This window comes from Amblyomma americanum, chromosome 8, assembly GCF_052857255.1.
Source record: "Amblyomma americanum isolate KBUSLIRL-KWMA chromosome 8, ASM5285725v1, whole genome shotgun sequence".
In the NCBI taxonomy this organism is placed as follows: Eukaryota; Metazoa; Arthropoda; class Arachnida; order Ixodida; family Ixodidae; genus Amblyomma; species Amblyomma americanum.
In genome coordinates, this window is record NC_135504.1 from 23,915,492 (window position 1) to 23,943,451 (window position 27,960).

Sequence of the window (27,960 nt, forward strand, 5' to 3'; positions counted from 1 at the left end):
TAGAGGTGGGGTGCCCAAACGCGACAACGTGTATAGGAAACAGGTAGGTTTGAATTGAAATTAATCACGGTCTAAGAGGTCAGAAATGCAGGAATAAATGCACCCAATACCCCTAACCATTGCTACCAATTCCTCTTCGCACGTTCTCTAAAGCGCAGTCGTGGCGGGAAAAACGTTGCCATCGCGGCGGTAGAGGAAGAAGAGGAAATGGCGGCGGCCCCGGTTCCGGGCAGCACAGCTGACCAGCAGCAACGAACAACCACTGGTGTTAACCACGGACACATTGCTGAAGAAGGCGGCACCAGCGTCGTAGAGGGCTCCAAGTCGCGCCGCGGCAAGAAACGCAAGGGCCGCAGGCCGGGAGCCGACAGAGAGCGCAAGGACCACAAGGAACACAGGCGTGACATTGGCGCGCCCATGGAAGGCCACGAGTGAGTGGCCAACGTCCCACCAAGCGTACAGCGCGGCTAGATATGGCCTCCACTGACGCCATAGCGGCTTAAATGTGGGAGGATTAGCAGCAGGACTAGCAGCAGGTCCACGTGTTAGTGAAATCCGCTTGTCACCAACAAACAGCTCCGACCTGCACCGTTAAAGCCATTCAGGGCGCCGGACAAACGCTCACCGACCTTTCTTCGGGGCTGTGCACAAAAGCTCACTGCACCGAGGCTTATAGATGCTACGTAAGGTTAGAGTAGTGGTTAGGCTTAGAAGAAGGAGCATACTGTTAACTCCGACAAACTCGCATAGTAGCTATAAGGACAATGGTGTGCATTGGTTCGGATCTGCCCATGTAACACACATAACTGGCCCAATATTGGGAATATATTGGCAAACGGCTGGTCGTACAAAGGGCCAGTGTGAAACCATCATTTCCCAATAATTAGTCGATTATCTGTGCTGTTTGGGTGGCACTCTTCAGAGCGGTAAGCTGTATGTCTTGGGAGCGGAAGGAATCGGAGAGCCTTTATCCGGCATTCACCAGTGGCGCTGCATCGTGGCGCGTTGGCATCACATGCAAGTCATCTCCAAAGCAGTTTGCTCTATCCTCAGCACACCAATGCTGTATTCATTTTGCAACTTTTGCTTCCACTTCTGCATCCCTCCACTGAGCAGCCGCTTTGGTACGACGGCCTTTTCTCAGATGTCTCGCCGCTTCCTTTCGTCAGGCATTTCCAGCTTGGCATTTCCAGGTGGCATGATGTTAGGCAGCAGTACATAGGCTGCGTTTACGTCAGTGCTACTGTAGCGCATCGCAGCTTGTAGCACGTATTGAGTCAGTACGTCTCCGTTCACATGCACCGCACCGAACCTCGCGAATGGTAAGCTGCTGCCTCTTGTGTGCCATCTGCTTCTCCTATCTGGGAGCTGGGGCACTACGGTTAACGCATGTGGCAGGTAGGCCCCCTATATACCCATAATTTCACTGGTTGCTCGTAACCGGAGATTAGGAACCATGAGGGGATAAGGTAGTCGAAGCTGACACAGCACAGGGTTGATTGCAGGAATAGTGTAGAGGTCTTTTCTTCCTGCAGTGGGCGTTAGGTTGATGATGATGATGATGATGATGATGATGAAACAGCTTACTTGCTCCACGAAGGGCGACCGACCTTCCCTTCCCGATTTACCCCCACCTGGCGGATAAGTGCTACGCGCTATCCTGGCGCATTATCCCCCTTTACATGAGTGCGATACTCTAGAAAGCTAATAATAATAATTGGTTTTTTTGGGGGGAAAGGAAATGGTGCAGTATCTGTCTCATATATCGTTGCACACCTGAACCGCGCCGTAAGGGAAGGGATAAAGGAGGGAGTGAAAGAAGAAAGAAGTGCCGTAGTGGAGGGCTCCGGAATAATTTCGACCACCTGAGGATCTTTAACGTGCACTGACATCGCACAGCACACGGGCGCCTTAGCGTTTTGCCTCCATAAAAGCGCTGCAGCCGCGGTCGGGTTCGAACCCAGGAACACCGGATCAGTAGCCGAGCGCCCTAACCTCTGAGCCACCGCGCGGGTGGCACCTTCATGTAAAAGCGGCTATGCTTAAAGCCTGCACGTGCCAAGCGCTGACTGCGGGTGCCTGCTGCCCCGAGCGTCGCACGAAAGTTCGATGAAAGTGTCGCGACCATTCTGTTTCTAAAAAAAAGGAGTGAGACGACTGAGAAATTTTGATGTGGTTAATGGGATACTGCGGACTAAATTGAAGTTGGCCTGTATCGATTGGTTTCGATCAAAATGGGCCATAGGCAAGTTAAAAAAGAAAAAAAAACAATACAGATAGCGTCGTAACCGGCTGATTACGCAAGTAGAATGCTTACGTCAACTGCACTTTCAGAGTGCGGATCCCAGAGGCTACGCTACAGTGCTATTCACTTCAAAATAGAGGCAACCAGTTCATTTCAATGCAGACGACACAAGCTTGAATCGAATGGCGGAAAAATTTTAAATTTGATTTTTCGAACCATAAATCTGTCTTTGCTACCATGCAATTATCAACATACCCAGAAAGAGCCAGAGAGACAGTTTTTACCGAGAACAATAATTGCATAAAGTTTCCCTTCCTCAGTGCCCCTTTGAGGACGGGGGCACGTAGCGGTGAGGGAAGTGGCCCCACATGCAAAATGCAATATTTGAACTTTTCTTCGCAAGGACTAGGTGGCCATTTATGTTCATCAACGCAAATATTTCTCCTCACACAACAAGAATAGAAGAGGGCGGGCTAGATATCCTCCAGTCGATGCATCCTTAAACAAGAGCCAGGCCGCCACTTGGCGTTGCTTGCCAACCAACTCATTTCCGAACCCGGTGTTGTGTAGCCGCTGCTACACGAGTCAGTACTCTAGCCATTGCAAGCTATGTAAAGCCAGAGCTCATCTCAACAACATCCTTCGGGAATGTCCTCAGAATAGCTCTGAGGGAAGAAGCATAAGGTATTTAGTCCAATGAGAGACCTTCCTCCTTAGCTCCGATTCGGATATTCAAGTGAAGACCGTCAGACTGGCCGAAGCCGCCGCTAGGGTGCAAGGACTCCTGGCTGCAGTTAGACGTCTGTTAGACAAGTAAAGTTTTACACTCCAAAAAAAATCCTTTAGTGGGCAGGGAAGGAGAGGGCTGTCGTTCACGGTACGGTTCAAGAGTTTTTCTTTTTTTCGTGCCCCCCCCCGTCTAATTTCTGACCAATGTGGCTGAAATATGGGTCATGGTGGACGCGTTTTGATTGAGCGCCGAACTGCAAACATACGTGTGTGTTGTGCAGAGCGGGCGCGCATAAAGAAGCATTAGGAAGCAGGAAGCAATCCAAAGCATTTTTCTACATCGCCCTTTCTCTCTTCCATTTCTCACTTTTTTTTTCATCCATTCCCACAAGGTATGGTTGCGGTTTCCACCGATAGTGAGCAAGCCTTGCACCTCCCATTTCCCATTTCTTCAAAACCGACTTTCATGACCCGCTGCGGACCCGCCGCGGTGGCTCAGTGGTTAGGGCGCTCGACTACTGATCCGGAGTTCCCGGGTTCGAACCCGACCGCGGCGGCTGCGTTTTTATGGAGGAAAAACGCTAAGGCGCCGTGTGCTGTGCGATGTCAGTGCACGTTATAGATCCCCAGGTGGTCGAAATTATTCCGGAGCCCTCCACTACGGCACCTCTTTCTTCATTTCTTCTTTCACTCCCTCCTTTATCCCTTCCCTTACGGCGCGGTTCAGGTGTCCAACGATGTATGAGACAGATACTGCGCCATTTCCTTTCCCCAAAAACCAATTATTATTATTATGACCCGCTGCGGCGGCTCAGTGGTTAGGGCGCTCGGCTAATGAGCCGGAGTCCCAGGGTTCCAACCCGGCCCGGCGGCCGCGTTCCGATGGAGGTGAAACGCAAAGGCGCCCGTGTGCTGTGCGATGCGAGTGCACGTTAAAGATCCCCAGGTGGTCGAAATTATTCTGGAGCCCTCCACTACGGCACCTTTTTCTTCCTTTATTCACTCCTGGCTTCATGATGAACTAATCACGCGCACAACCTGTGCATATTTATTATTGTAAAAATAGTTTTTGTGTATATTACCTCTCCCCTATCCTCTCTTCCTGTCCCCTCACCTCTTTCGTTTCATTTCTCCATTCTGCCTGCTATCCTTTACTTCCGCTGCTGCCGCAGCTCAGGTGCTTCAGTATCGATGGCAGATGCCGGAGCTAGCAAAAATCTTATCCTTCCTTTTTATTATTACTTTAAAAACACTTACTACCACTACTACTACTACGTTCATTCACTCCCTCCTCTATTCCTTCCCTTACGACGCGGGTCGGGTGTCCATCGAGATATGTGAAACAGTTGCTGCGTAATTTCCTTTCGTCAAAAGCACTTTCATTTCATGATAATTTTGTTACATCGCCTTGCCCCCCAAGGGAGGAGCTGTCAGCACCGATGACGCCTGCTTCACCCAAGGCCAGCGCAGAGCGGCCCACATCGGCAACAACTGTGGCTGCACCTCATCAGAGCGAACCGCGACGCGACGCGTCCGGCGCCCAGGCCAAAGATGAGCACAAAGATTCGCCGGCCCCAGCAAGCACCAGCGAAGCCAGAGGTGTTAAGAGTCTATCGCCAGAAACTCGCAAAAGAGCCGAAAATCGTGGAGGGCGCCAGCAAACCGTGCAAGAGAAGGAAGGGACCGGGGAAAGGGAGATACAGCGGCAAAAAGAGCAAAGCACGGAGAAGCAGCACGCGGAAGGTCTGGCAGACTCTGGTGCAGTTGCGGCGCGGTCTCCCCCACAAGAGGAAGCAGAGTCACCGAAACCACAGGCGACGGCAGTCAAAGAAGGTAAGCCAGAGGTCAATATACCTGCCATTGGCGGGTTTTACCGCGAAAGCGTTAAAGGCCCCGTTTGCCATAAAGTACGATGTCGGCGTTGTGAGCGAAAAATCACGAGTATGATTCTGGCAGGGGGTGCCCAGAGGGCAGCCTAGGAGGCATGAGAGCCACCTAGGCCACGTGACTTTGCGGAATCATCACAACCTGCCACCGAATAGCGAGAAAACTACACACCGGGGCAGCTGGCAGTTAAATTAATGATTGGTCGTTCGGGAAGAGCAACCTGTGTCGCACAAGGCCGCCGCCACCGAGAATAATTCGGTGGTGGTGACAAGGCCCACCGCTGCGAGCACCTGCCATCGCAGGGCAGTGGCGCGTCGCTTAACCGCTACACCACTGCACCAGGAGGGGTATGAAGAATCCCCAAGGATATATGAATGATATGAGGATATAGTAGAGGATGACTTTCTGTATATACGGGAATTAATTATCCTATCCCGTCATACCCTCAAGTGCAGCTGAACTGTTCCCTCCAATTTTTATGCACTGCTGGTATTCCAGACAAATGCGCTGTCCTAGTATTTGTATCGGAATGCAGACACGTAAATGATTTAGTCATTGGTCCATTGTTTAGGAGAATCTTCCGAGGTGGAGATTTGTAATAATGCAGTAATTGCAGTAATTACTCATTCGCATCAGCCCAAGCGCAGCCACGCGGCCGAAAAGAAGAGCTCTACAGCTGTCACAGAAACAGTGTACTTCAAGAAAAATTCATCCTTGTCTGGGGTTCGTACCCGGAGCCACTCTGTGGCTTTGCTTGGGTGGGTGCTAATCAGTAATTACTCTTATTATAAATGTAGCTGTTGTTCGCACAACAGGTCCGTGTAAAAATGCACCGTGAAAATTATAAAGGCATGTTAAAAGCCCAATGGGTTAATGATTTTTTTCTAATTTCTAAGAGAGCAACCTGTGGCTTTCTTGCAAGACAATATAAAATGAACCAGGGCCAGATGGGTGCCTCAGTTCGCAATAACCAACGTTTCGACAACCGTATTCGTCCTGGCGAAGACAAGTCCTGTTGTGGAAAAGCTGGGTAACCGGTCTGTGGCTCCCTTCCCGACTCTGCTTGATCTGGAGTTGTCAAGAATCCCAGTTCTCTTTCTATCGTGGCTCTCTTCCAGGAGACGCAAGCGCTGACGCGTCGCCGAAGAGCCTGACGTCCGAATCGGGTAAGCGCCCCAGTTAGCTTGGTAGCAACCCACGCTACCTGATCCAGTTTCTTTAATCTCCCAGCTGAAACCCAACCAATGCCGTAAATTATTCATGCGGAGGCTACTCTGCTGGGCATTTGTCAGGTAGAAATTCTCTCAGTGCCGGAGCTGCCTTCTGCGGTCATCATATATAGTGGATTAGCTGCTGAGATCTCTTGCTTGTGGGAAGAATAGCCGTTTCATAAGCTGAATGTATACGCTCGTGGGAAGGGACTACGTCAAACCCTTCACTTTGTCTAAAACACGAGCAAAGACACGTGGGTGTGGGCGTTCTAATGTATGTGCAATTTTCACAAAATGGGCGCCACACTGCGGGAACGCCGCGAACCAATCGCACGGGGGTTGCGGCGAGCGGAACCATGTCCCCAAGCCACACGAAAACATTGGCCCAATATTGGCAGTGTGCCCACAAAGGCCGGTCCGACAAAGGGCCAGCCTTTCCAACATGCTTCCAATATTGGGCCGATGTCGTGTGCTGCTATGGTCGTTTGCTGCGAAGCGCAACTGACGGGCTCTTCTAATGGGATGGGTGGGCTGTTGTTGCAGGCATTCTGGCGGGTGATGCTAGCTTAGGGTAGAGGTGAGTGGATGTGTGGGTTGGTGGTGGGCTCTTTCAATTAGCTTCTGATGGATGCATGCTTCTGGAGAGTGGAGGTGGATGGATGCTGTGCTCTTCCCACTCCTTCGCTGAAGCCTCGGCTTCGCCTTCACACGGTTTACGCTGTAGTAGGGTGGAGGGTTGAAATGAGTGGGTAGCGGGTGGAGGTTCACTCACCGCGGCTTCACACGCAGCCGTATGAGAGGATGTAGCCCGTATATTGCTCCAGCAATAAACCCCCAAGTGTTCAGGGTTAACTCACAGCCCTATTTATTTAATTTTTCGCGAAATAATAATAATAATAATTGGTTTTTTTGGGGAAAGGAAATGACGCAGTATCTGTCTCATATATCGTTGGACACCTGAACCGCGCCGTAAGGGAAGAGATAAAGGAGGGAGTGAAAGAAGAAAGGAAGAAGACGTGCCGTAGTGGAGGTCTCCGGTATAATTTCGACCACCTGGGGATCTTTAACGTGCACTGACATCGCACAGCACACGGGCGCCTTTGCGTTTTTCCTCCATAAAAACGCAGCCGCCTATTGTGAAATTGAAGAAAATATTGTCGTGTCCTCCTTTACTGGTCGTGCCAAAGTAATATTCAACAGTCTCACGAAGGAACAGCATTTCACAACTGCTAGAGAGGTGCTGTAAGTGGTAGGAATACTTCTACTTAGGTCAGGTAGTGGTCTCTGATTCGGGTCATGAGAGGGAACTAGAAGAATGGGGGTGGAGCGCATATGGCAGGTTCTCTCAGATCATGAATAGCAGGTTACCAATATCCCTCAAGAGAAAAGTGTACAACAGCTGTATCTTACCGGTACTCACCTACGGGGCAGAAACGTCGCGGCTAAGGAAAAGGGCTCAGCTTCAGTTAAGCACAACGCAGCGAGCTATGGAAAGAAAAATGATCGGCGTAACGCTAAGAGACCGAAAGCGGGCAGAGTGGGTGAGGGAACAAGCGCAGGTTAATGACATCATAGTCGAAGTCAAGAGGAAGAAATGGGCTTGGCCAGGGCATGTAATGCGAAGGCAAGATAACTGCTGGTCCTTAAGGGTAACGGAGTGGATTCCAAGAGAAAGTAAGCGTAGCAAGGGGCGATAGTAAGTTACGTGGGCGGATGAGATTAAGAAGTCTGCAGGCACAGGGTGGGCACAGCTGGCAAAGTACAGGGTTAATTGTAGAGACATGGGAGAGGCCTTTGTCCTGCAGTGAGCGTAGCAAGGATGATGATGATGATGACGATGAATCATTTACAGTCACAGCAGGCTCGAACGAAAACAGCGCAAACAGATCACCAGGATTTCTTAACGAACTGTTGCTCAAAGTGCCTCGCTTTGCAGTTTTGTCATTTCAGTGAGTGGAATGTTCCTAGATAATTTAAACCACATTGTGTCCTTCACCGCGTTGAAGGGAATCTCATTTGAAGAGCATTTTCGCCCGGCTCATCCTATGGCTCATCCTAGCTTTAATGGATACTTATTTCTATCAATTTAACAACTCCGCCGCCATAAAGTAGCAAACAAATCGTTGGAGGCACTTAGATATCTCTTAACTGCGGGAAGGCGAAAGCCGTTTGCGACTCATTGCACTGATTTGCAATTTTTACCCAAAATATAGATGCCACGTGACCTAGGCGGCGATGTAACGGACGACAGTCACCGCGAGTATGAGCCATTAAAGGCTTTCGCCTTAATATTCGGCTTAACTAAAGGATTGCGATCATTTACAGGTAAACCACCAGATAGCGAAGCCGCACCATCGACATCGATGAAAGAAAGCACTGGGACAGTGGAAGCGTAAGTGAGCTGTCACGTTATAATTTAGAACTGACGCTAATTAGCGTTTTCCTTTCATGATTAGAATTATACTTATCAAATGACACGTGCTGCTGAAATATGAGGAAAGCAAACATGTCACTGATACCAAGGAAAGCATAGGGAAATGTTTGTGGTGTTGATAATTGTTAAATTAGCGGTGTAATAATTTTTTTTACCTGAAAGACAGTTATTACGACGTAGAAGTAGCCGAACTTGGTAAGTCACCGTACGCGAAATTCGGAGGTCCTAGGTTCGTATCCCACCGGCGGCATGTGGCTCTTTTTTCTAATCCTTTCTAATCGATTCTTTCTCATGTAAAATGATTACGCTAGTCGTTTGCCTTGATACGTATGTCTTACGAGCCCTTCAATTCCCTTCCCTTGTCGGCTCACGTATTCATGAAAGTTACTCTGTAAAGACGAAGCTACACAAAGACGTTATGAACTTCCACATATTTCTTCGCTCAGCCAAATATTTAATTGAAACAAAAAAAGATTACTATATGTAGCATGCGGTGGAAACTTTAAGAGGATACCTTAGTTGCATCCAAGCGCAAGCCAATATCTCTACAATAATTATTACAAATTATTGGAAAAATATGGTTGATGTGGCGCGTTGGGTAGGAATCTATTTATAAAACGCTGTGTCTTCTGAACTTACGCTAAATATTACGTCTGTTAGAATCGATGCTTCTTTGGAACGTGTTTCCTACCGCTCACTCCATCTCTAAGTTTCGTTGCTTGATCTTTGTTACACTAACAAACATTTCATAAATTTATTGCCCATGCTTGGTTTTTGCACTCCAGTATTTTATTGAAATAAATAAAACTGCCACAGGAACGGAGCTACCTCACTTTTCTAAAACTATTCTTCTCTTTTTTGTGCGGCTGCGTTTTTATGGAGGAAAAACGCTAAGGCGCCCGTGTGCTGTGCGATGTCAGTGCACGTTAAAAATCCCCAGGTGGTCGAAATTATGCCGGAGCCCTCCACTACGGCACCTCTTCGTCCTTTCTTCTTTCACTCCATCCTTTATCCCTTCCCTTACGGCGCAGTTCAGGTGTTCAAAGATATATGAGACAGATACTGCGCCATTTCCTTCCCCCAAAACTTATTATTATTATTATTATTATTATTATTATTATTATTATTATTATTATTATTATTATTATTATTATTATGCGTTTATTGCTCGTTTGCTCGAAAAACGATTTCCGTAAACGTTGAGTAGTAAATTGCTCGCTGCTTATGGCAGGAACTGTGATCTTGGGGGGAACCACGGGCCCGAAAGCATAAATGTATGCATTTCTTTCTGCCCGAACATCCTTCCTAGAAGAGATCTGCTATTTTGAAGGCGACCGGGTCCCTATAAAAAAAAAGGATAGAGTAATTGAACAGCAGGAGCTCGGGAACCAGCGCATAATCTCCCCTCAATCTCTTTTTCAGCTCCAAGCGCCCCCATCCAACGCCCGTTGCTCGCAGCGTGGTCATCAGTGCTGCTGTGCTTTCCCTGTGCTGTGCTGGTGTGGCCATTATCGTTTGGTTTCAGGTACAGCCTTTATTCACCACATGCGAATTTACTTATTTTACCCGACGTAGAATGTGCAGGAGGAGTTTTGATTACTAAATAATAATCATAGACGAAATTATTATCGTGAGTTCACTTCGCAAAAGTGCCCACCTTCGCTTTCGTGAACTTTTACGAATTTAGTGTTTTTTTAAATTTTGACTTGCGCTTTTGTCACATTTAGAGCGTACACATTTTAATGGGTTCTTTGGCGAATAACTTGTTCTTTGAAAGATTGGATGAGGCCTGGTTGCTTTTGTTATCTTCAACTTGGCCTCACATTTCGACGGCGCAATCTGATGGGCAAATTGATTTGGCATGTTAAGGCTAAAGAGTGCACCAGCAAGCGCATCAGCACAAGAGCCGGGCGTGTGTTCTTCCCTCGTCGATGTGCTGGTATACGCTGTTTCGCCTTAAGGTATCGCATTCTGAGCCCCGTATTTTAGGCCTAACACAGAAAGCACAACGCTGCTCCGTTCTGCACAAGCGATATGAAATTTGCATGCACCCTATATCTTTCCTCGAAACAGGTGGACTACGTGGAGGTGCGTGTCAAAACTGGTAGCGCCGTGCGCGGATACCGGGCTTTCATACGCAACCGCTGGGTTTACACCTTTCTTGGAATCGAGTACGCGCAGCCGCCTGTCCACATCCTGCGCTTCAGGTGAGGATCCACAGATGGCACTATAAGACAGTTTTAGCTGTGCGTACGCAAAGAGTTAGCGTACGCGAGGAGTTTGCGGGGACGGTAGTGCGCATGCGCAGAACGCAAGCGCAAGCCTTGCGTCTTGCGTACGGTAGCCTTGCGTACGGTAGCCAGCGGAGTTTGCGTTGCGGCGCTTGCGTGGCTTGCGTGCGCTAACTTTGACAAGATGGCGGCGCCCTGCTCGCCCGCTTCGGAATAAATACATGTCGCCGCTGGATTCTTCGACGCAATAGCTCGCTCAAATGGAAGCGGTTCGCTTTTATTTCGCCTAATCTTGCCCACACGTAGTGGTATAAGCGATAACTAGCCCCTGTTTTTTAGATAATTTGGCGATCTACAAGCTCCTAGGCCTAACTATATTCAGTGTGTTTTCTAGGGTGCCTCGATGTGCGCCCGCTCTCCGTTTAGGGTGAGGACAACCGCGTCGTCTGCTAGCGCGGCCGCCATTTTCTTGCATCCGAGGGTCGCGAGGCGCGCGTTTGCTGCGTGACGCGCCTAGATAGAGATGGCCCCACTTGCAGTGGGAGCTTGAATTGGACATTACCTTTGGTAATCAATCCTTTTCTAGTTTGGATGAAGAGTAAGAGTGAAGATTCGTTGATGCTTTCGCTACTTCGAGACGATTAGCGAGATTATGGCGGGTATCTTTGCTTTGGTTGGGCAACTGCTCACCGTCGTTGTCATACCTGCGCCGTGAACTTGCTGTCATTGCGCTTGCGCGTGGATATAGCGGAAAGAAAATGAAGTACGCCAAATGAACAGCTGCATATTCAAGTACGAACGCATGGCATGCTTACGTCCATTTGCAGTACTATCCAATGGTGGCAAACTGTGTCATGCATACACTATGCAATTAAAACATAAAGACAGGCGCACGCAAGAACGATTATTTAATACCTTAAAGCACAGATACAATATCTACAAAATGATTACGAACGACGATTCACTGCAAGTATAACACAGCTTATGATTCTTGCGCTTAAGTTTCTCTCACGCTTATGTGCATGCGCACGAAAAGTTCACACTCATTGCAGCGTCTTTAAGGAAGACTGACACCAGCACAAGTTTTGCTTCCGTGACCACCAGCACGTGTGGCTGGGTAGTGACGTAAATGGATGCGTAGCCGCAGTCGTGTGTAGGTGGCTATCAGCATTTTGCTTATTGCTTCCTTGTGATTTGCGCATGTGTTCAGGCACGGGCGGTCTACCTTCGTAAAGTATTTTGTGAGAGATTTCAGCGGGGACTTCATCGTGTGTTTTTTGTTCTTACACCATGCGACAGCGCCTGTGAAGTATTCCTCATAGTTCTTGAGAGTGCGGATCACTTCACTGCTCAGATAAATCAAGTTCCGTCCATCACTCACATACTCCTTGAGAACTGTGAAAGCGACATATTCATTGCTTACAGTTCCGATGAGGGCATCCTTGCACTGGGAGCAAGATACGGACATTAAGATGCTTTTCAGTATGAAGCCTCCAAGGTAATATAAAATGGAACATTCCGTTGACGTCAGCTCTTCAATGAACAAAATCTCAGAGTCGTCTATTTCTTCAGGCAAATTTTCTGAGCACTGCTTCTTTGCTTGAGAAAGGAGGTCGACGAGGTACTCTGGATGATCAAGCTCATAGCTTGTTGTTCGCGGTGTATGCAGAAACTGGCTCACACTCAAAAGCCTCATATCGCAATTTAAATCATACGCCGTCGGCACCGGCTTCATTAGGCATACAACCGAAAAAAAGATTTTCGAGGCAGTCTTGAAGCAGCCTGCTTGTTAAGAAAAACTCGTAGCGTTCACTGCCCAGGAAAACTTCTTGGGGGCGAAGAACAACTGTCGTGGAAATAAGCAGGCCAGCTTGGGATGGTTTCCATTGAGAGGTGGCGCCCATGTTCATCCCTTGTATTGTTTCTGCTGCCAGGCGCAAGGTTTTCAGAGCAGAGTAATATTTCTCCATGTTTCGGTGGCTTAAAGCTAAAGTGGGATGGCGTGATGACATCAGGGCATACCACTTTGATAACAGATCCAAGAACAACGCTGTTGTTTCGGCAGATGGGTCAAGCAGGCCTTCTTTCACCAAATAGCCGGTGCAGCTTCTCTGAACAATTGAAGAGCTACTCCAACCTTCATTTTTGTAAAGTGGCCGGAGCTAAAATGACTATCAGATAGGACAGGGGCTACTTTAAGTTCCCTCTCTGCGTCATAGTCCACCACTGCCTGGACATGCTCCAGTTTTACGTTAGGTGATGGGAGGTTGTTTTCGAGCACGGTGGCATCGCTCAGTGCAAAGACTTTGGAGCTTAAAAGTTGCCCTCGTAGGTTTTTAAACACATGTGCTGCATCAGAAGTGAAAAAAAGCTCTTTACCGTCCAAACGTGTATGCGGTATTGAGCACACTGCGGTAGAATTTCTGTGGCTCGAAAATCCTAATTCTCGCCACATTGCTCGATTCGCTGATCCCATGTCACATGTGACAGCACGGACTCTGAGGGAGATCTGGCCACAGCGCTGGACGATGTCGAGCACATAGTCTTTGAGCAGGGCACCTTCCACGTGATGGCCAGTGAATTCATAGCCGATGACCTGCTTCCACCGCTGATTGATTCCTCCCAACACGAATACCAAAGCGTGATTGGCGGGCTCATCTGGCTTCGAAGGAAGTGTTATACTTCCAAGGAGGGCATCTTCACCTAGGTCCAGTTCAAACGCTGTAGCAATTTCCATCTCGTCTAGAAACAGCACGCAGTCTTTTTCCACGTTTTCCATAGTTTCAGCCTTACACTTCATGACGTCAAAAACTTCTTGAAGAATTCCTGGAAGGAACTTCAGTCCCTGGATCCTCCGTGCTAACGTCCTGCTGGACGGAAGAGGGCAACCCAACTTCCTCAATGTCTCATACCCGGTCGTTCCGCAAGCAACATTAATTTGCAACCCTTTCTTAACCATCTCCGCAGACCACGTGTGACCCTGGGTGCTATTTTTAGAAAGTGCGGAAATTTGGTCTGCATTCAAGAACCGTGTATTTTTTGCGAAATTATCACCCTTGCTTTCATGCTTTTGAACTTGCTTTTTGAGCTTTTGGATTGTGTTCTTAGCAATTGTGTGATGTTCTTGAAGCGTGGCGTATTTTCTTTCCATGTCTAACAACTGCTTTTTCAACCCAACAGAATCCGTTTGTGTCTCACTAGCTGTGGGTGTTTCGTCTGTCGAGCTTGGATTTCCGACGTTCAAAGATTCTACATCTGAGCTGTTGACTTGGAGGTTGACCGATGACGTATCTTGTGATACCATGTGAGTTGACTTGGCGAGGAAATCTGCCTCTGATGCGGTGTGGAATCCTTCAGCGGGGTTGTTCACCTCCTCACTGACGGATGCGGGCACAGGCTGCGTTCTGTCTCTAGGTGATTTTCGCTTCCTTGGAGCAACTGGAAGCAGAAAGATGTACAAACCAATGATCAAACAGCGTTCAGTAACGGGAAAATGCGGGAATCACAGAATATGGAAAATCAAGACAAAGAGCAAAGCGAAAACAAGGCGTGACCAGCGTCTCGGCATTTTTTTTTAGTTTTTAGTTTTCCACACGAAAAAATATAAGGGTTGGGGCCAAAAGGTGCACATAGGTACTTGACTTGTTCCCCGCTCCCTGAATTATTTTGTGTCGCCTTGATTAATTACATTTGTATTAATTAAAGAAGGCGACCGATTCTGCCTTTTCAAGTGGAAATGGGTTAAGTGGGTGTTTGAGATGAAGGCTGTTGCGTGAGCCGATCGACAGTAGAATTGAATAAGTGGAAGGTTTCTTCTCCATAAGAACTTGAGAAGCAGAATGGATACATACATACATGAACACATAACGTGTTAAAGGCGAAATAAGTCACCCATGCCGGGCCAGCGGCTCAAATGCCATTCAAATGTTTCCGAGCGACCACCACTTTGTTAGCAACGAATGTATGCACTTATACAGAATCAGGCAGTGAATCGAATGGGAAACACCTACCCCTGAATGGGAAAACCGTTTGTACTGCATTCGGCTTCAGCTTCTTCCATCCATCTACCCGGTTTTGTTCAAAACAGGATTCTTCAAAGTGAGCCTGGACCAAAAAAAATGTGTTGCTAATTTAAATGCTTTATTCCCCAGCAAATAAGATTAAATTACGATAAATAAAGAAAATCAAACAAACGCACATCATCACGCATATAGGCTCATATCCGCACACATGCACAAAATAGAGATTACTTCACACTCATTTTTTTTTGTTTTCATTTCCATGAGCTCCTTCCGTGACATATGATAAACTAGAATAAATGTCATGAATAACATAGTGCGAACAAAAGTATAAAAGATCTGAATTTGATGCAACGCGGAGAAACACAAGCTTAACCCGTCGTATGCTTTTTTGCACTCCGGGATTCACTTTTCGCACTGCTATATGCGCCTGTCAAATTAAGCGGGCAGCGATGGCTTTTTGTGAAAGAAGCGTGATGCACTGCTGTTCAAGCTTCGTGGCCGAGAAAGATCGTAATACTTTTGCAAGGCTGGGCCTTATTTCGTGATGCGAAGTGAAATGAACGGAGGCGTAAATGCGCCGGAGGTTCCATATCACCCCAAGCTCTAATTAAGAGATTACGTCCGTTTGCAGCGATCAAATATCAAAAGGCTGAAAAAGCATGATATGGAGCCTCCGACAGGAACACAGAATCGCACGTCTGGTTATCAGAAAGAGTCACACAGACAAGCTGACATAAGCCCCAAAATAAATTCAGCCCTGCAGAGAAGTCCGGTACTTACGCCGCATATGCAGGAGTAGTTCGTCGGCTGCCACTTGTCCCGCTTCACTTTCACAGTCCATAGAAGAAGTCGTTTTTGGTCTCCAGGAAACGAAAACATCCTCCAGCCATTTTTAGCGCTGTTAGTGCACTGGAGAACGCAGCACCCAGGCATTCTGCAAAGAGACTGTATGAAGAATGCCGCTTTCCGTGTCTAGCGTGGGAGTCAGCGGGACGGCGGGAGCGGAATGCAAGAAAATGGCGGCGGCGCCTCCCGAGAACCGGTTTTGGCGGCGACGACCCCTTCAAAGAGTGGCACCACCCTCAGCGGAGAGCGGGCAAGCATCGAGGCACCCTAGTGTTTTCCTCGTAGCAACGACACCTGGCGAAGCAGTTTTCTAACTTTTAGCCAGATCTTGCATTTTCTTCGGTTTGCATAGTTTTTCTTCTTGGAACAAAAAAGGCTCCCAATACACTCACAGTAGTTATCAGTAATCACGGATGAAATTTTCTTCAACCGAGCGTTGATGTGGTTTGACTTCTTGTCACTAGATGGCGCCACGTGCGCCTGAGGGACGCTACGGCACGGTCACCGTTTACATCACGCAGTTCTTCTGTTTGAGACCAGATGGCGCCATAGGCGCGTTAGGAACACGGCGCCATTACGCGCCTCGAGTTGCCAGCGTGTAGGCCTCGACGCAGCTGTGAAAATATCACGGGTGGGTGCCGAATGTGTTCTTTCTGCGAAGATGTGAAAAGGCAGAGGAAATACATGCTGTGTTGTGGATTGCAAGAATTGCGACTGAGAGTTAAGGTGCGAGATGCGATCGTTTGCGGTCATCACGGAACCGAATTATACGAGGACGTACTGCCCTTGTCGCGCCAGTTCGGCGTGTAACCTTTCCGAACGTGCGAACACAACAAAGACGTTTGCCAGCGCTACATAGCCAATATAAAAAAGAAAGAAAGGTTACGATCTTGGAAAATCTACGAGGGTAAGTGCACAACATAGCCGCATGAACAAGCTGTTCCGCCACCGAAACCGTCACTTTGTGCTTTCAGATGGTGTGCAGTTGTGTCCGCGTGTGTAGCGAGACCCCAGCGAGACCCCAAGTTAAGGTGTGTGGCCATTAGCAACAGGAGCACCCGAGGACGAATTATGTACGGAAAAGAAGGACGACTTACGCTCCTACATACCGCTGCTGCAGATTATGCAGTGCGCAGCCGCGCGAGCGGACAACGCTTACCGTCAGTCCGTGTGGTACATGACGTCTTGGTGCTACTGTTGAGCTTCGCTCCAAGTAGCGCGGTTTTCGTGGACTATATTCGGAATAAAGCATTTGCGTTACAGCTGGTGTGCTAGGTGATTGTCACTTCCTCGCTGTTCATTCGAGAGTCACTAAACGTGACTCCGCAGGCCATCGCTCAGGATGAAGCTGATTACTTACCACCAACGAGACCTCAAACATTTTCATGTCCACATATCGAGCGTAGAGCGTAGCACAATGTTATATCTGAGGCTGCCATAATTGTGAACTGTGTGTAGTATTAATGCGCTTCCGTGCGCGCGTTCTAACAATAATATCGCGGAATACTTCGAAAGATTGCACGCCAGCTCGTGAAGACAGCTTTATGCATGGTACTGCTACGATAATAGTTAAAATTTGTGTGTCTATTTATTTTTGCCGCCTTTCCGTATTTAGCAAACCAGCAGAAAATATTTTAGGTTTTCTAAGCACCGCTAACTGGTTGCAAAGAAATGCGTACGATTGGAATGTGTGCGTTTTAGAGCGGTGTCTGCTTGCATGTACACAACACGACAACGATCTGCGCTGCCGCAGGATCATTTAACACTGCTGTTTTAGACAATAACGATAAAAACATTCAGCAAAGCCTTCAGCGGATGCAAAAACAAACATTCAGGCGACCCATCCATTGACTCGAAGAGGGAGAGCTGAGCGGCTCTCCGCGACATGAAGCCCGATCACGTTTTCACCCCTCAAGTGATCAAATTAGGAATGTCACATGTGCTTCGAAGCTCGAGCCAAACCATAGTGTAGTCTGCCCACTCCTTTACAACCGTATCACCCGAAACACTGCCTGTCGGAACCGAGCCATCAGGCACAGCAGCCGTTGCAAGAGACGCGCGCCGAGCAGTGAGGAGGCGTGTAATGGCGGCGTGATCACGTGATCAAACATGGCAGCCCCCGTGATGCGGCGCTGTAAAGCCTGTATACTTCGGAGCGGACAGCGTAACGCACGCAGCGCCGTAGCTCTTTGGGTACGCAAGCACTTGCGTACGCACAGCTAAAACTGTCTATAGTCGCGCGCGTACCTAGCGTTCCTGTAAATCCAAGGAATAACAGTCATCTGCGGAACTATCGCTGTAGTTTTGGGAAAAATTGAACCGCAGTTACAATTAATGGTATGTTACGTGCATCGTTGCGCGTTCGGCTCCCCCTTACACCAACAATGCCACTGCGCATGCGCGAACGGGGTCCGGTAAACCGGTATACGTCTGCGGTAGTACGTCTCCGGTATGCTAAAAACGTCTCCGCCGCTGGCGTGACCGTGGAGTTGGAGACGTTGAAGCACGTACTGGGGTACGGGCGCGGCCTGATCCTTGCATTACTATTGGCTAGTGGCGAGCGACTGGTCTTTCCGCCAGCAGAAATCTGTTTCGAACTGACCACACAAATGCCCCGCCGCGGTGGCTCAGTGGTTAGGGCACTCGACTACTGATCCGGAGTTCCCGGGTTCGAAACCGACCGCGGCGGCTGCGTTTTTATGGAGGAAAAACGCTAAGGCGCCCGTGTGCTGTGCGATGTCAGTGCACGTTAAAGGTCCCCAGGTGGTCGAAATTATTCCGAAGCCCTCCACTACGGCACCTCTTCTTCCTTTCTTCTTTCACTCCCTCCTTTATCCCTTCCCTTACGGCGCGGTTCAGGTGTCCAACGATATATGAGACAGATACTGCGCCATTTCCTTTCCCCAAAAACCAATTATTATTATGACCACACACGCCACCAGCTTTTCCGGCGGAAAGTCAGCCGCACAGACTTGATTCGCCCGCTCTTGACACATGACTGACTGCAGCCGACTTTCTTCCATGATGAGTCCTGTACCTGACCAAACGAGTTCGAGGAAAACCACTACAACCGATGACAGGGTGTGTTATATCAAAGAAACAATCCATTTGTAAGTGTTGATATAAAGGCTCATATCAGGCGTGACAGCCAGTTGACTAGCCGCTGATACGTTAACCCTACAATAATACAAAAGACCGAATTAATGTGGAATACAATAATAATAATAATAACTGGTTTGGGGGGAAATGAAATATCGCAGTATCTGTGTCATATATCGCTGGACACCTGAGCCGCGCCGTAAGAGAAGGGATAAAGGAGGGACTGAAAGAAGGAAGAGGTGCCGTAGTGGGCGGAGGGTTCCAAAATAATTTCGTCCACCTGGGGTTCTTTAACGTACACTGACATCGCACAGCCCCGGCCGCCCAATGCACAGCACACGGACGCCTTCGCGTTTTGCCTCCAAAAACGCGAAGGCGTCCATGTGCTGTGCGATGACGCCGCATACCGAACAGTGTCATCCACGTTAATGCCCCCTTGCCGTCCCCAGACAACCGCTGCCGGTCGTCGAGAACTCTTCGGTGATAACGGCGACTTCCAAGGGCCCCCCGTGTCCGCAACGGGACTGGTTCGCGGCCAAAGTAGGCACCGACGGGGGCTGGCAGGGAGCCGAGGATTGTCTGCACCTCAACCTGTGGACTCCCTGCATTCCCAACGCGGAGAAGGCTGACAAGTGCGGCAAGCCGGTGCTCATCTTCCTTTTTGCCGAAGGCTTCCAGACGGGCAGCAACACGCGCTTCGACGGCAGCCTCCTGGCAGCCACGGGAGACGTGGTCGTGGTGGCGCCAAACTTCCGCCTGGGGGTCCTCGGTTTCTTCCACAGGGGTGAGCCTCTGTACCAGGGTTCAGTTCGCCTCGCGGGCCGCATTGATAAGTTTTAGAGCGAGACTTCCGATTTCGATGTGGGTGAGACAATGACCTTCAGTGCCTCACAAGGTCAAACCGAACTTAACTGCGTGGTGGCATGGTCCAAGCTATTGTAGTATGAGTGCGTAATCATGACTATGACCATTGGGTACCTGACTTTGACCTGTGACCTTGACATTTGATTTTATACAATGGCCATCGCATCGACAGTCACCTCCAATGCCTCACAAGGTCAAACCAAACTTAAATGCGTGGTGCATGGCCCAAGCTATCGTAGTAGGACCACGTGATCATATGAATGACCAATGGGTACCTGACCTTGACATTTCATGTAGGATAGTGGAGAGCACGCTTAAGAAAGCTTTCGCTCGTATAGCTAGGTTCAAACCACGCTGAACCCCAGCCAATTTTTTCTTCCAAGAGCCAGTATGCAGGAAAAGTCAAATCAAGCACGAAAAACGCATTTTATGGGCTTATTTCAGCGCATTCACCGCGTTATGTGTATTTTTCACAAAGGAAACTCGCAAAACATTCTACAAGACGCCTTTTTTAGCATACCGGAGGCGTATTAGCGGAGGCAATAATAATAATTGGTTTTTGGGGAAAAGAAATGGCGCAGTATCTGTCTCATATATCGTTGGACACCTGAACCGCGCCGTAAGGGAAGGGATAAAGGAGGGAGAGAAAGAAGAAAGGAAAAAAGGGGTGCAGTAGTGGAGGGCTCCGGAATAATTTCGACGACCTGGGGATCTTTAACGTGCACTGACATCGCACAGCACACGGGCGCCTTAGCGTTTTTCCTCCATAAAAACGCAGCCGCCGCGGTCGGGTTCGAACCCGGGAACTCCGGATCAGTAGTCGAGCGCCCTAAACCACTGAGCCATCGGGGCAGGGCAATGTACCGGTTTACCGCATGCCTCCTGTGCATGCGCAGTGATCCCGCCTGGGACACACCATTGTTACTGCGCATGCTCAGGAAGCGTCCGGTAAACCGGTATAAGTATGCGCTGATACTTCTCCAGCATGCTTAAAACACCTATAAGCGACGCGCTGCGGCGTCCGCGTATGCAGACGGCTTGGAGATGCCGGGCAACCTCCCGCTACACGACCAGCAGGTGGCGCTGAACTGGGTGCAGCGCAACGTGGAGCGCTTCGGCGGTGACTGGCACAACACGGTGCTGATGGGCGCTGCCACGGGCGCCTGGGCGCTAGGGGCCCACCTGCTCGCCTACAGCCCCTACTGGCGCTCGCGCCCCTTGCGTATGCTGTTGCACAGCGAGTCTCCGTTCCGCAGGCACGTTAATACTAAAAATTAATGTGGATTAGCTCAGCTAATCCAGGATATACAAGGCGAAAGTTGTCGGCGTTCACTGTGTTCATTGGTGTTTGCGTTGACAATGTTCTAGACGGCGATGACTTTGAGCAAAGGAAGGGCGCAGAACTGGCTCCGTGGATATGCGGACGCCTCATTGGTGCTTTGATACATGTGCCGGTGGTGAGAGATGTGGCCGGAATGCATTAGCGCTGACAGCATTGTGGCTGACATGCGGCACTACAGCAACAGCTAGGCCGCAGCGTTCATTTGGTGATCAATATCTCGCGATCAACCATTAACTGCATGCCACCTCCCAGGGTGGCAGGGAGGGCGCGCTGCCTATCCAGTGTGCGGAACGCAAAACACGCTTTTGCAGTTGGACACCAACGCCACGTAGATGAAAACAAGATTGAGGTCCCCACTGACCCACGGAGCCGGTTGTGCGACTTTCCTTTCGTGAAAATGAACGGCCCGTGAAAAGTTGTCAACGCCAATGAACTCTATGTACGCGGTCGGCTCACTTGTTTTGTTTGGTTTTTGAGGAAAGGGAATGGCACAGTAACCGTCTCACATATCTCGGTGGACACCCGAACTGCGCCTTAAAGAAAGGGATTAAGGAGAGAGGGAAAGAAGAATATAATAATAATAGTTTTTTGGGGAAAGGAAATGGCGCAGTATCTGTCTCATATATCGTTAGACACCTGAACCGCGCCGTAAGGGAAGGGATAAAGGAGGGAGAGAAAACTGAAAACTGAAAGTTGGATTTTGAGGAAAGGCGCGGCGCTGCGCAGCGGCGGAACACCTGTGGCTCGGTGCTACCAGTGGCGCATGCGCAGTAGTGACTAGGGAGCGAGGGAGAGAGAAATATCCGCGGCGAGGCATCTTGTGATGTCGTGTGCCTTCTCGGAGCACCGCCACGGAGAAATCGCAAGTTCGCGGCCAGTAAAGCTTTCGCTCTAAAACTTGGGGCGTTCTTAAAGTGTGCTGTGCGATGTCAGAGCACGTGAAAGATCCCGGGGTGGTCGAAATTATTCCGGAGCCCTCCACTACGGCACCTCTTCTTTCACTTCCTTTATCCCTTCCCTTACGGCGCGGTTCAGGTGTCCGTCGAGATGTGAAACAGATACTGCGCCATTTCCTTTCCCCCAAACCAATTTTCATTTTTTCTTAACTTTTATTTAGTTACTCTAGTTATGGCATTCGGCTGCTGAGCCTGGAGTGGTAAGATGAAGTCCCGGCAGCAGCGTCCGCAGATATTTGAAATTATTCGGTAGCCCTCAACTGCTGCGCCTTTTCCCCTTTCTTTCCTTCATTCCCTCACAGCGCGCGTGAGGTGTCCGCCGAAAGTGAGACAGATACTGCGCCTTTCCTTTCCTCAAAACCAGTGAATGCGGAGTACCCTGGCTCGAACCCAACAGCGGCGGCCGCGTTTCGATTGAGACGAAATGCAAAGGCGCCCATGTGCTGTGCGATGTCAGTGCGCGTTAAAGATCCCCAGGTGGTCGAAATCAATCCGGAGCCCTCGTCTACGGCACCTATTTTTTCTTTCAGTTCCGCCTTTATTCATTCCCTTCAGTTAAAGTGTCCGCCGAAATGTGAGAGGGATACTGCGCCATTTCCTTTCCCCAACACACAATGTTCCAATTTTCTTTGTCATGCGTACCACACACCATGCCTCCCTTCCAGAAAAGAAAATGAAGCGTCACTGGTCAGTGCATGCGTTGCTCCTGGCTCGCCAGTTCAAATCACCCAAGGCTACGCGGCAGAGCACCCGCAAAACTCAGAAATGCAACGCAATGTACGCTGCGTACTCCGTTCAGGACATTTAAGATTCGTCATCATTAACCACATAAAATCAATTACAAAATAAAGGGCTTCCCCACCGATCTCCAGTGGACGGACGGACGGACGGGCGGACGGATGGACGGATGGATGGACGGACGGACGGACGGACGGACGGACGGACGGACGGACGGACGGACGGACGGACGGACGGACGGATGGATGGATGGATGGATGGATGGATGGATGGATGGATACGGCTGAACCCTTTAAATCGGGCGGTGGCTCAAACCACCTAGCCATGCGTTATGAAATTTTACCAATACGCCAGCCGCGGGCTCCTCGTAGCGGCAAATTTGCATCCGCCCGATTATCTTCAGCCTGGACGACGTATTGCCTCCCTTGTTATCACCATCAGTGCAACTACGTCCACTACAAATGGAAAGACTGTTCCATTTACCTCCAGGTAACGCCTCCCTTGCTTTGTCATACCTACTCTATCTCGCCACAGACCACTGGTAGTTGTAAACTCTATCATCCCAACATATCGATCAGGCACGATCGCGTGACTTGGCGGCATGCTCAGTTCTTCTGCGGGAACCCTGTCTTGGGACGTGTGCAGGGTCTTCTCGGCCAGTCCATACGCGTTCTCCGAGGCAGTGGGATGCCGCCAGAACAAGAGCTCCGCGAAGTGCCTCACCGAGGTTCCCCTGGAGACTCTGCTGGAGGCGGGGCGCAGTTTTGCCTTCGGCCCTAACTACGAGTCCCGGGAGCTGCCGCAGCCGCCCTGGCAGATGGCACGCCGCTTTCAGAACAACGACAACAAAGAGGCGAGTGCAGCCACTCTGCATCGTTGTTTCTTTGTACTAGTGTATGCCGTGACTTTTGCAGAGCAAACGGCGTCGCATGTCGCAACTAAAGAACGTATGCCATCATTTAATGAGCAGCGGTAGGTCCGAGTAATACCGGATATTTGGGCTTGAAAGCTTGCGCTAGAGAATAGAAAATAGTTCTGAAGTAGCTGGTTCGATTCTGTGGTCTAGGACAGCTTGAACAAAAGATACAGGCGGCGTAGGGAAGCGGCAAACATCAATTACATTTAGGTACGCCAGCTTGAACGATAGGTCACAGGCAGAGTTGGGATGCGAAGAAGATAAATTTTACTTCGATAGGCAAGCTTGAATGATAGGTCAAAGACAGCGTAGGGAAGCGAACACGGTCGATTCCATTTGGGTATGTTAGCTTCAATGATAGGTCACAGGCAGCGTAGGGAACAAGATCGATTCCATTTGGAAATACGCCAGCTTGAATAGATCGCAGGCAATGACGGATGAGAACAAGATGGATTCCACTTGGGTAGAAAAGCTTCAACGATAGGCCACAGGCAGCGTACGGATACGAATAAGATGGATTCCATTTGGGTAGGCAAGCTTGAAGGACAGGGCATAGACAGCGTAGGGAAGCGAATATGATCGATTCCGTGAACACAGCGGTGGCCTAGTGGTTTAGGAATCCGCCTCGCATGCGAGGTTCGATCCCCAGTGCCACTGGGTAATCACCGGTGATATACACTGAATACAAGCTTTCCCCTGACCTGGTGCTCGGCTGATATGGAGTGAAATGGTTAAAAAATAAGTCTGGCGCCACCTTGTGTAGACGAACATATGGTGTGTCATGGCACTCTTTGTCTAAAGCTTCCTTTGCACCATAAAATGTCATCATCATCATCATCAAGATTTATTCTAGTTGCTAGGCTAGCTTGAACGATGAAACAAGCGACTTAGGAAGCGAACAAGATGATTCCGTTTGGGTATAGGAGCGTGCTTATCTTGTGTTTGTCGTGTTCAAGGATGAGTATGTTAAAGGTTCTGTGAGTGGTGGTGTTATGTCCAGCTCTTCGTCTGTAAATCCCCAGATACAGTAAATAAGACAACGCTCATCGACAACAAGATGACTTAAAGCCAGGGAAGTCACTTAAACACGCAAGTTCAGGATTCAGAGTTGATGTAGAGTAAAAGTCAATAAAACTTTCACTTAAAAAATTGTAAAGCTAGGTTTGCCGGCTTTTTGCATTCATAAGCGAAAGCTGTTGTAGATTTGGTTCAGCCGTGTAACTGCATTCAGAATCACGAAGGTAGCTGTCTTTTTTTTCCTAGGAAAAACACTAACGGTATGGTCAAGCCGTTAGCTGATCATTACGCTAGCCTTCAGCATCACATCAATACTGCAGAATCCGAGCACCGAGCAGACAAGAATAAGGAAATGAGGGGCTTGTTACGAAGTACTATAGGGAACAAAAGCTTCCAGAACGCTAGATAGGCAACCAATTCGCATAGTCCTGTTAAGAGCCGATGGCTCTTCCCAAACTTGTGGGTTAGGAGGCTAGTCTCAAATGTTAGCGCAACTGGAACCGGGCAGTAATTGGCAGACATAGCTAAACTGCCGTACTCGCATCCTGGGGACTAATTCCCGATAGCACAGCGATGATTACCGTTACCGGGAACACAGGTGCGCGCGTATTCCGCCTGCATCACGTCACTGACACGTTGTGTGTTATAGACCGCGTCACTGGCTAAGGAAGCTTTCTTGACCCCGGAGGAGGTTTCTAGAATCTCACGGTTTCTTATCTCGGTATAATGGCAAACAAAATAATAATTGGTTTTGGGGGAAAGGAAATGGCGCAGTATCTGTCTCATATCGTTGGACACCTGAACCGCGCCGTAAGGGAATGGATAAAGGAGGGAGTGAAAGAAGAAAGGAAGAGCTGCCGTAGTGGAGGGCTCCGGAATAATTTCGACCACCTGGGGATCTTTAACGTGCACTGACATCGCACAGCACACGGGCGCCTTAGCGTTTTTCCTCCATAAAAACGCAGCCGCCGCGGTCGGCAGCAAAAAACACCCACCCGCGTATTCACGGCAACAGTGGCCACGTGTCTGGTGTCTCTTGTTCTGTCTCATCCTCGTCTCTAAACACAGATGGCTCCAAGTTTGTCCCACTGATCAAACCTCCCTGTGCAGGTTCTGTTGGGAACGGTGTTCAACGAGGGCTCGCCGCTCTTCGAGATCCTGGCGCAAGAGGGCGACGAGAGCGACTCGTACATGCGCATCGCCCTGCGAGAGCTGCTCACGACGTACGGCGTCGACAACCCGGCCAAGCTGGTGGACCTGTACGCGCAGGGTTCCTGGGGCTCGCCGCGTGGCTCCAACATGTCCTGGGCGCACCAGCTGCTGGGCGACGTCCTATTCGAGTGCCCGGTCCTCAGCTTCGCAGACTACCTCAGCTCCCGCAAAAACCGCGTCTACGTTTACCGCTTTGACCACAAGGTGGCGTCACTTAAACTTTGTTCCATTCCTCGTGATCAAGAGAAAAGAAAGTTGAAGGGGCATTCCCGTCATGTGATATAGTTAAAGCACGAGCTGTACATGCAACAAGGATGTGAGAGATATAGAGCGTGACAAGAGAATAGAACCTTCAGCATACCGTGTACCGGTTACCGTTACCGGAGTACACGGAGTCCGCACGCCATCAGGCCGTATGCTCACGTCGCCTTGAAGGCGCCAGATACCCGGCAGCTGCGCGCAGGCTTGCCGTATTGGGACCAATCAGCGCGTGCGCATTGGCGATTGATTTACGGGCTCCTGGTAACGGTAACACGGGATGCTAAAGGCGTCCATGTCCGGGTCTTGGGTGACCTGTGTGCGTGATCGTCGCCATGGAGTTTTTTAAAAAGGATTCTGGAGAGCACTCGTACGCCATGCGGCAGGCCTCCTGGAACCAAGCACTGTCGAAGCCTTTCTGTTTCCGCCAAATGCGGCCCCACGTGAAGCCCATAAGACGCGCCGCGGACTGTCACCGAGGCCGAATTTCTCGCTTTTTTTATTAGGCTTGAAACTGTCGTGTCACTACACTCCCTCCTTAGTTCTTCCATGGCCTTGACCCATGGGGCGTGGTCACGTGCCCTTGCTTTCTGATTCCGCTATTTCGTGGTGCAGTAGACCACGAGATGGTAGAGGTTGGGGAAGCCTACAACAGCAAGCGTATAACAGACCTAGGACTATACGCCTAGCTCTCTCGGGACAAATAGGTTGCAGTGGTACCCATAGGAAATATTCATGTGGTGTCACCAGCCCCACTTGACAGCCATGTCATCGTGCAGAGGATGGCACGGTTAGTGCCGTTTCTGCGGTAACCATAGGAGAATACGTCTCGCCATGGTGTTCAGTGAAGCGTTATTTAGAGGCAGTAAGAGTAAAAGCATTTGAAGATTAAAAACGCCAAGCTCCTTGGATTGCCTGTGGTTTCAGCCATTTCAAACACTGTCTCGACTTTGTGGGAGATCGTCTTGGCATTGAGTTAATTCACTGAAGCATATTTTTGGAATATCCAAGAAGTTCACAACTTTTAATCTTATGTACTTACTCAGGCCGACTAGTTCTGCAAACAATACAGTACTCTTCATCTCAGCCGTCCCTTCTCGCAGATAGGCAGGGGTCGATTCAAGACGAAAACTTTTCCTACTGCATTATTGTACCCGTTTACATGTTCCAGTTTATCTCACTGTAGTATGTATGCATTCAGCATATGTACTTGCTTTCATACATTGGTTGTCAAAATTTGGTTTGGTGTCAAAACTTAGCCGGGAACTTTGTTTCCGGCTGCATCATTATCAGCCCGACTACATCCAATGCAAGACGAAGGCCTCTCCCGTATCTTTTTAATTAACCCTGTCCTGTACCATGTGCGGCCACTCTATCCCCGCAAACTTCTTAATCTCGTCCGCCCACCTAACCTTCTGCCGCCCCTGCTACGCTTCCCTTACCTTGAAATCCACTCCGTTACCCTTATGGAACATTGGTTATTTGCCTTCGCATTACATGCCCTGCCCAAGCCCATTTCTTCCTCTTGATTTCCCGCCAGAACAGGATTTGGCTACCCTGGTGCAGTACCTGGCCACAACCTTCTATGAACAAACCAATTAACCCTAGGCCACCATGCTTGTTCCCGGCTACATCAAATATAAAGTAAACTCGATCTTAATTGCAGTATACGGACGTTATGAAATATGTCACATTGGGTACAAGGTGGTACTCATACTCTAATAATTCTGAAACTTTTCAGCCGTCGTTTTCCAAGTTCCCTAAACAACCCGGAGCCAGTCGCCTCGAAGATATCGATTTTATCTTTGGAACTCCGATTCAGCAAGACCGCGGGAACCCGTGGGAGAAGGCGCTGAGCAGGCGGACAATGGAAATAGTGTCGTCATTCATCAAGAGCGGGTAATTTTTTTCTTAACTCTTCATTCATCACTTGAACGCTAATGTGAGGACACG

General features: G+C 49.2%; 2 protein-coding genes across 2 annotated transcripts; one reads left to right on the forward strand and one right to left on the reverse strand.

The window, feature by feature from the left end:
- The first annotated feature begins 200 nt into the window (after positions 1 to 200).
- LOC144102223 (acetylcholinesterase-1-like) lies at positions 201 to 27,910 on the forward strand. The gene is made up of 11 exons (XM_077635535.1): positions 201 to 431; positions 4,395 to 4,807; positions 5,980 to 6,027; positions 8,398 to 8,464; positions 9,929 to 10,031; positions 10,580 to 10,713; positions 19,154 to 19,488; positions 20,602 to 20,824; positions 23,250 to 23,457; positions 25,648 to 25,953; positions 27,749 to 27,910. The coding sequence occupies exons 1-11, from the start codon at positions 208 to 210 to the stop codon at positions 27,908 to 27,910; spliced, it is 2,223 nt and encodes a 740-aa protein (XP_077491661.1). The 5' UTR covers positions 201 to 207.
- LOC144100143 (uncharacterized) lies at positions 12,784 to 15,869 on the reverse strand. Its single transcript, XM_077633173.1, has 3 exons — positions 15,540 to 15,869; positions 14,748 to 14,841; positions 12,784 to 14,175 (listed from the first exon to the last, which is right to left on the reverse strand). The coding sequence occupies exons 1-3, from the start codon at positions 15,690 to 15,692 to the stop codon at positions 12,824 to 12,826; spliced, it is 1,599 nt and encodes a 532-aa protein (XP_077489299.1). The 5' UTR covers positions 15,693 to 15,869; the 3' UTR covers positions 12,784 to 12,823.
- Positions 27,911 to 27,960: the final 50 nt, after the last annotated feature.

What these genes read in the sequence shown, in the direction of transcription:
- LOC144102223 (XM_077635535.1), top strand. Translation starts at nt 208, where the DNA reads ATGGCGGCGGCCCCGGTTCCGGGCAGCACAGCTGACCAGCAGCAACGA. An exon ending in GAGCCTGACGTCCGAATCGG is followed by an intron (nt 6,028 to 8,397) that starts GTAAGCGCCCCA and finishes GATCATTTACAG; the next exon opens with GTAAACCACCAGATAGCGAA. An exon ending in AGCACTGGGACAGTGGAAGC is followed by an intron (nt 8,465 to 9,928) that starts GTAAGTGAGCTG and finishes TCTCTTTTTCAG; the next exon opens with CTCCAAGCGCCCCCATCCAA.
- LOC144100143 (XM_077633173.1), bottom strand. Translation starts at nt 15,692, where the DNA reads ATGCCTGGGTGCTGCGTTCTCCAGTGCACTAACAGCGCTAAAAATGGC. An exon ending in ACTACTCCTGCATATGCGGC is followed by an intron (nt 14,842 to 15,539) that starts GTAAGTACCGGA and finishes TTTTTGGTCCAG; the next exon opens with GCTCACTTTGAAGAATCCTG. An exon ending in AACGGTTTTCCCATTCAGGG is followed by an intron (nt 14,176 to 14,747) that starts GTAGGTGTTTCC and finishes TTCTGCTTCCAG; the next exon opens with TTGCTCCAAGGAAGCGAAAA.